The following is a 7,958-nucleotide window of genomic DNA, read 5'->3' on the forward strand; positions in this document are numbered from 1 at the left end:
CACAGACCAGTTCACTATCTTTTAATAACTTAAGACTACTGTAATCTAAAAACTTTAGAATACATGAAACACGTCTTAGCTATCAAAGGTACCATTTAGATTTCACATATTAAACAGCTACAGTACAGCCTACAATGGCACAAGTGCACCTAATACATAAATATTAATTCATCATTTAGATGGTCAAAAATCAGAAGGAACTGAATGGTTTGCAAGGTACTTTGACTTACATGTGGTCACTAAAATCCAGTAAGTAATTCAAAGTATGGTAATATAATCGCAGGCAATTAAAGGCTCAAATATCAGTCTAAAATTGAAGACATGAAAATAAAGACTGAAAACTTTGTGGTTCTCTATCTTTCATTCACATGGCTAGATATCAGAACCTTACTGTGGAAAATATAGTTATTAAATATGGTTTCCCCAGAAAATAATGAAGCTGCAGCAAGTACAAAAGGTGTCAAGATCCATAGTCATAGTTTGCTTCATCATATGCTTTTCTAGCTCGTTTCAGTTCTTCATTCATAGTAAACAAGTCTTTAACCCTAGCAAACTTTCTTGGGTCCTTTCAAATCAAGAAGATGATATCTTCAACTTGTGCCCGACCTTGTCTTCCAATTGACATTGCCTTGTGAGTCATTTCAGTGATGAACTCTATGATAAAGTCTTCAAGAATATCTACTGACTCCGTATAAGGATTCTGATCATCCCCAAACCCATACATCATACACCGTAATTCTTTAGAAAAAAAGTCTCTTTCTTTTACCCTGTCCACCTTCTGCACCTCCTCCAATTTCTTCATTTTCTTCCTCAAAGGTGGGGTCTTCTTCTTCATCTGCCATCACAGCAGCCAGCCACCTCCTGCGTGCACCCGCCTCCCACGGAGCTGCTATTGCACACTTAAAAGACTACAGTGTAGTGTAAGCATAACTTTTATATGACCTGAGAAACCAAAAAAATTGTGTGACCCACTTTATTGCGATACTCACTTTATAGCAATGGTCTGGAACCCAACCCACAACATCTGAGGTGTGCCTATACACTTACATAACAAGCACTTATACACACAGTTACATATACCCCCATGTGTGCGCACATGTAAATGCATACCTGTGCATGCATACCTGCGTGGACATATCAACATGCACGCGCACACAAATTTATACACGTATACGTGTACACGTACATACACAGACACATTCACACACGTGCATGTGCCTACACAACCCCCTGAGACCAAGCCTTGTTCAGAGGGTCTCCCCCCTTGATAAGACCTCAGAAACAGACCTCACTGGCCCAGGGAGACCCCCCCTCCTTCTCCCCTGATAGCCCGAGCTTTCTGGTCCCCCCACCCACCCCCCGCACTGGAAACCACCACTCGGTGAGGTGGGGGTGGCCAGGTGCCCTGGGACAAGATAGGAGGTGATAAGCAGCCACCTGGCAGAAGCAATCTCTGCTGGGCTCAGCCTTCCCCAGGAAGAGCCCACTCTCTGGGGAAACAGCTCTGCTATGGGAGGAGGAAGGCCCAGTTTGGTGAGCAGCTGTGTCACCTTGGTGGCATTCTTGGGTAGCCCCCAAGAATGGCAGGTAGCCCCCTGCCCAGCCCCCCTCCCTCGAGGCTGCTGTGAGGATTAGCTGGGAGGCTGTAGGTGGGAAGGCTTGGCAAACTGTGAAGTGACTGCAAACACAAGGTCACTCTGTGGTTCTGCCATGGCTGGGAGGTGCCTGGGGATCCAGCTGTTTGCCCCCTTCTCCCTGCTCCCTGGGAGCCACCATCACTGCCCCAGTCCCTCCCTTCCTTCCCACAGAGGCCTCTGCTCCCCTCCCCCCACTTCCCAGCAGAAGGGCTGGAGCCAGACACTGAGATAAGGGGCTTGTTTTCTAAGGGCCCGGAATTCGGTGGAGATTGAGGGTCAGGGCCTGAGGGCACTGGCGCTGGAGGGAGGAAGGGGGGCGGGGTTAGGGCATAGTGAGCCTTTCCTTGGGGCCCCAGACCCCAGGGGGACTTGCAATTTCCACCCTTTCGGGATGGCTCTGCAGGCACAAGGGGAGAGGTGGAGAGCTCCAGTTGTCGGGCTCCATCTCCACCCCTCCTGCTCCCTTCTCCTTCACGGCCTCAAACGTTCCAGCTGCCTCCTACTCCAATCCTTTGCCCATGCTGTTCTCTCTGCCCAGAACACTCTCCCCTCTGCCTTTGTCTGATTAACACCTTAATGTCTTCAAAGCTCAGCCCAATCACTGCTTCCTCCAGGAAGCCTGCCCTGATGCCTCAGCCAGGCCCAGTGCAGCTTCTCCCAGCGCCAACAGGCAGCATCCTGTCCCCATCCCGAGGACCTGACCTCCAAGGGCAGGCTGCTTTGCTCTCCTTTATCCCCAGACCCAACCCGGAGCAGACACATGGCAGAAGTCCGATGAAGGTCAGTGTCTGAGAGTCCTCTTTGCTGAGGGGTGCCCTGATCAGAGGTGTGGGTGCCTCTTCTGGTGACCTTCAGCCCCTCAGGACCGACTTCCTCCCGTGAGGAAGAGACATCTGTGGCCCACACTCTGCGAAGGGGAGCTGCTGAGTGGGGCTGGGCACTCAGAGGGAGGCCTGTCCTCCCTGAGTGAGGGAAGGTCACCCTGCAGGAGGCCCAGTCCAGGCTGAGTCAGGCTGCACCCCACAGCAGCACGAAGCCCCAGGGCCCTGGACTGTGACCAGTAACCATGATAAAGCAGCAGCAGTAAGAGAGCAAACACGCATACACAGTACTTACTACCAGCTAGGCACCAGGGTCAGCATGAAAAACCTTAAGTCATCAAATCCTCAACAGCCCATTTTGCATTTAAGGAGACTGAGGCACGGAGAGGTTAATTGAGTTGTCCAAAGCCGCACACCTGGTAAGTTGGGACTTGAGTCAGTCGGGTCCTTTTACCAATACCTCGCATGGCCCTGGGTGGAGGCAGCCCACCCGTCAAGGGCCGGGGGTACGGAGGAGGGGGCTCTCCGTGCACCCCTCTAATTCCACCTCCATCTTAAGTCGGACGCTCAGATGGGTTGCACCATCTTTTTGTCCCTCTGCCTGGCACCTAGACAATGCCTGACACCGGTGGGTGCTCAATAAATCTGTATTGAAAACAGTAGATAACGGGAAGCTACTTTTTAGGGGCAACGTAACACAGTGGTTCAGAGCTGGATGCTCCTCGCCAAGTTCATTAGCTCTGCGCGTCTCAGTTTCCCCATCTGTAAAACGGGATGAAAAGAGTACTTGTCTCCTAAGAGCTGTTGAGAGGCTTTACTGCGTTCACACTTGTAAAGTACCTGGGACAGTGCGGGGCACACGGTAAGAGGCACATGAGCGTCTGCTCTATAAAAACTTGCCTGGTTTCGGTTTCTTCTTGGGTAAGCAGAACCCTTCCTCTCTCTCCCTCATCCCTGGTTCGCGCGTCGCAAACCGCGACGAAAGTCGTACTACAACTCCCAGCATGCCGCGGGGGCCCTCTCTCGGACTTGCGCGGTGCCGGCCGTGACGAAGGCCGAACTACAACTCCCAGCATGCCGCGGAACCGTCCCGCCAGCCACAGTCGGCCGCGGCCGAAGTTCGGAAAGTCCTGCCGCTGGGATCCCGCCGCTTCCAGTCGCCCTCGCCGGGGAGGGTCGGCGCGGGGGAGCCGAGCGCTGCACCCGCCATGCTCCGCAGACTGGCCCGGGCTGCGACCCAGCAGCAGGGGGCCCTCTGGGCGCGGGGATCTGGGAGCCAGGCGGGGATCCCGACGCACGTGGTGGACCTGCGCAGCGACACGGTTACCAAGCCCGGGCCGGCCATGAGGCGCACCATGGCCGAGGCGGTTGTGGGGGACGACGACTACGGCGAGGACCCCACCGTCCGCGGTGAGCCCGGCGTGCAGGCCGGGGCCGGGGGTCCTCGCGGCGACCCCCAGTGCGCTGTCCATGGTGCTGGCGGGGGGAGAGGTGGCCCAGGACTCGGGGTAGCGGCTCAGCTGCAGGCTAGGCATTGCGCTTGGCGTCCTTGCGGCTCAGTCTGACGCATCACTCGAGAGCCTGTTAGAAATGTAGATTCTCGGGTCCCACACCGGACCCCCTGAGCCAGAATCTGCAAGTTAAAGCAGAATCGCCGGGTGACTTGTGTGCTCATTGAAGTGTGGCCCCACTGCCCGATGAGATGGGTGTTATCTCATCTTGCAGAGGAGGGCTCTGAGCAGCTGGGCCAGGCACTCAAGTTCCCATACCGAATAAATGGCGAAACAGGACTTGAACCCAGGTCTTCTCACTCTAGCACCGTTAGCTATTGTCCTGCACCCACCACCTTCCCACATGAAGACAAAGAGAAAACCCATCTAGAAAAGGGGATTCTCCACAGGCTGCACCGCCCCCCAGGAGTGGGTTTTAAAAACCTAGGGAGTGTTTTCAAGATGGTGACTGGTGCCACCACCCTGGGTTGAGAGTTGCTGCCTTAGTGAGCCATTGCTATTGTTGGAGTGTGTAGAACCGTCAGCTGTGCCAGGGGCAAGCCTGAGGGTTACCACTTGAGCCCTGAGGGCCTGGATGTGGGGTCAGGTGGTGATGGGGCTGATCATGCATCCAGCAGACACCCACTTTTGCCTGGAACTTCAAAGATGCTGACCCAGTGCTCAGCAGGCAGCCTGATGCATAGACAGTCACCCCCACTGAGGTGAGGGAGGTGCTGGGGTTAACGTGCATCCACAGAGAGTGCCTTGGGGACTGGCAGGTGGGGACATGGGACTCACAGGAAATGGGGACTTTGTGGAGGAACCTCTTAAAAGATGAGTGAAGTGCTCCACCCCCAACCCTGGGCAGGGAAGGGAGTGCTGGCTCACCGGGCAGGGGAACTGCAGAAGCAGAAGCATAGTGGTGCAAAAGGTGTCTGGGATATGGAAGGAGAATGGGGCTGGAGTGGGTGTGCAGGAGAGCATTCCTGTCCCTGCAGCGGAGGCAGAAGGCAGACCCCACCGGTCTTGAATGTCATGGCAAAGGCTTCATACTGTATGCCACAGGCAGAGGGGAGCCACAGTGAGCTTTAAAGGCGGAGCCGGAAGCCCCGCCCCCTCCAGCCCCCCACAGTCTCCTTCTGAGGGCTCCAGTCCTTCTGTTCTGGGAGAGGAAGTCAGCAGAGAAACCGCAGGGCCCCACCTGCAAGGGACTGATGGGAAAGGAAGTGAGACAGGTGTGAGGTCTGGGTGGGACAGGAGGGTTCAAACCACAGAGTTTCAGTGTCGGGTGGTGGGGGGAGAACATGGCCCGGGAGGAGGCGGGGCACAGAAGGTGGACTGAGGGGCCCCTGGACCCAGATGTGCAGCCACCAAGACCACAGGCTGCAGCTGGCAGACCAGGGCTGGCGTCCTGCTTGGCTACTCACCACAGCCTTGGGCAAGATGCCCTCATCCGGACAAAGGGCTCATGGGGTCGGCAAGGAGAGGAATTTGAAAAGTGCCATTGTTGATGGGCACCCCCCCCGCCCCCATCCCTTCCCACCTCAGAGCTTCAGGCCACGGCGGCGGAGCTGCTCGGGGTGGAGCGGACCCTGTTCGTGCCCACAAACACCATAGCCAACCTCATCTCTGGTGAGCACGGGGCGACTTCCATTTGGCCTCCAGGCCCTCCCTCCATGCTTCTCCCTTTTGTGCTGGGGGCTGTGACAACATCAGTGGGGCTCCGAGCCATCTGGAACCTGTAACCACACCCTCCTCTCACCCCTTCCGCCTGGGGGTCCTGCACTGAACTTTGTGACTTCCCAGCATGCTGCCACACCTTTGTAAATTGTCCCTTTATCAAATACTCTGGATTCCCAGGGTGCGTGTGCCCTCTGTTTCCTGCTAGGGCCTGATGACTGATGCCCGTGCCCTGGGCTGCTTATTCCCCAAAGAGCAGCATCATGGCTGGCTTCCCCACGCAGGAGATACCCTGCAGGTGGGCTGCAGGGCACAGGGGTGTAGGGTGTGCAGCGCCCAATGATCCACAGGGTCACCGTCTTAGACTTGTGGACTTAGTGTGATGGTTTTCCAGCACATGGCAGGAAGGTGTCTTGAAGGGGCGCTCTTTCCTAATTGACATAAGGCAATTGGGAGCTAGCTGTGGCCTTGGGGGTCAGTCCGTCTGAGCTGGCTGGGGACAGATGGGCCCCATGGGACTCGGTGCCAACGTTGTCCCCCACCCCATCTACCTTAGTGATGTGTCACTGCCAGCGCTGGGGCTCCCCGCTCCTCCTTGGGCAGGAGTGCCACCTCCACGTCCAGGAGCAGGGCGGGGTGGCTCAGGTAAGGGCCCAGCACCGCTCGCCTGGGGCCAGCACAGGATGCTCAGCACTTGGGGTGAGAACCTGCCTGCCAGGCACCAAGTTGGGACCTGCAGAGGGAGAAATGGCCTCTCCAGGGAAGGCAGTAAGGAGAGCCATTCCCAGATTGACCACACAGGGGCGGGCTCGGCTCAGGCCAGCCGGTTTGCTGGCTGTGCTTGTAACCCTGCTGCCCCCTAGTGGGAACGCAGAGCACTGGGCGCTCAGGGAGGAGGGACCACAGCCTCTCAAGCAAACATGGTGCCTCCAGTCCTCCCCCACCCTTAGCTGGGATGTCTATGCCCACGTCCACAGCACAGGGGGAAGGCTCCACGGCCCAGAACTGGGGAGGAGCAGACAGGACAGGGGTAGGAGGTGCTGCTGGACCCCTGGACCTCATCCTTTGCATGCCCACACCTGCAGATCGCTGGGGCGCACTCCCACCCCCTCCCAGACCTGCCCCATGGCACCCTGGACCCGGCTGAGCCGGAGGGGCTGGTTGCATGGAGCCTTGGGAGCCGCTCCCACCCGGTCTGTGAGCTCATTTGCCTGGAGGACGCCCACAGCAGCTCAGGGGGCTGGGTGCTCCCCATCGAGTGCCTACGCCAGGCAGGCCTGGCCCCGCCACTGTGCCCCCACCACTAGCCAGCTGCTGGCCCCTCAGGCCCCTCTCCTGGGGTTTAGTCCCCTCTGATACATGCCTGGGTGCCCATCAGTGGCCAGAACTGCTGTGGGAGACATGGGTGCGGTTCTAGGCGCAGATGCAAAGGGAATTATTGTCCCAGTGCCCAAGCTTTTCTCCAAAGAGCAGAGACTCGGTCCTCAGGGAGGCGAGTCCCCAGGCGGCACCACCTTGGTCTGGTCTTAGGGCCAGGTGCGAGGGCTGGGCTCTGCCACTCTCCCCTGTGAGAACTTGAGCGCTAACTAACCCTCCAGACCTATTCCTCACCTGGGAAACGGGACTGAGGGCATCCTTCCAATAGGGCTGTGGCGAGGCTTCGGTAAGATGAGGCATTCGTCGCTTGGCCTGCAGTGAGCCTGCCATAAACAGGAGATAAAACCCTTATCCTCGACCCCCTTTCACAGAGGACAGCCTCAGGCCCAGGCCCAGAGTGACTGTTCGGGTGCCAGATGGCCAAGCTTGTCACCAGCCAGCTCTCCTGACTCAAACCCCTCATGCTTCCTCAAGGACACAAGCCCAGTGACTCTCCAGTGATCTTCTGGAGACGCATCCTCCCTCTGCCCCTCCCCCCCAGCCTGGCCCTCTGACCCCTCCTGCCTCTCGCCCCCAGGTGCACCTGCTGGCCCGGAGCTATGGGGTCCAGGTTCACCTGGATGTGGCCCGGTTGATGAACGCCGTGGTGGCTCTGTGCATGCCCCCTGCCCGCATCGTGGAGCACTGTGATTCTGTGTCTCTCTGTTTCTCCAAGGTAGGGAAGCCTCTGGGCCGCCTCCGACACAGGAGGGTTGAGATGCCCACAGCAAGAGGCCGAGTTGGGTCCCCGAGCTCCTATGTTGGCAGCCGCTCACGCTGGGCCCCTCCAACCCCCTCCCCTGATGAGGCCACAGTGTCACCCATCCCTGTCCCTTTTGACCCCTCCAGAGCCCTAAGGACAGAGATCACACCCATGGGCAGGCAGGCAGGACTCTCCTCTCTTCCCCCAGGGC

At 57.4% G+C, this 7,958-nt stretch overlaps 2 protein-coding genes and 1 pseudogene across 3 annotated transcripts in view; 1 reads left to right on the forward strand and 2 right to left on the reverse strand.

Annotated features, from left to right (window-relative positions):
- Positions 1 to 460: 460 nt before the first annotated feature.
- Positions 461 to 842, reverse strand: LOC307067871 (transcription initiation factor TFIID subunit 13-like; annotated as a pseudogene). Its single transcript has one exon. The product of its transcript is annotated as a transcription initiation factor TFIID subunit 13-like (transcript).
- Positions 843 to 3,564: 2,722 nt separating this feature from the next.
- On the forward strand, positions 3,565 to 7,848 carry LOC307067872 (uncharacterized protein; the record flags this gene model as incomplete). Its single annotated transcript, XM_079725504.1, has 6 exons — positions 3,565 to 3,868; positions 5,497 to 5,580; positions 6,185 to 6,273; positions 6,714 to 6,899; positions 7,583 to 7,720; positions 7,813 to 7,848. The coding sequence occupies exons 1-6, from the start codon at positions 3,667 to 3,669 to the stop codon at positions 7,846 to 7,848; spliced, it is 735 nt and encodes a 244-aa protein (XP_079581630.1). The 5' UTR covers positions 3,565 to 3,666.
- Positions 7,849 to 7,861: 13 nt separating this feature from the next.
- The window catches only part of BIRC5 (baculoviral IAP repeat containing 5), a gene marked incomplete at both ends in the record, with an annotated part of 4,034 nt that continues 3,937 nt past the window's right edge, over positions 7,862 to 7,958 (reverse strand). The window contains one exon of the mRNA XM_079725505.1: positions 7,862 to 7,897. Within this exon, the coding sequence (XP_079581631.1) occupies positions 7,862 to 7,897 (36 nt within the window). The remainder of the gene's footprint in view (positions 7,898 to 7,958) is intronic.

Source organism: Hyperoodon ampullatus, assembly GCF_949752795.1.
Source record: "Hyperoodon ampullatus genome assembly, chromosome: 19".
Taxonomy (NCBI): Eukaryota; Metazoa; Chordata; class Mammalia; order Artiodactyla; family Ziphiidae; genus Hyperoodon; species Hyperoodon ampullatus.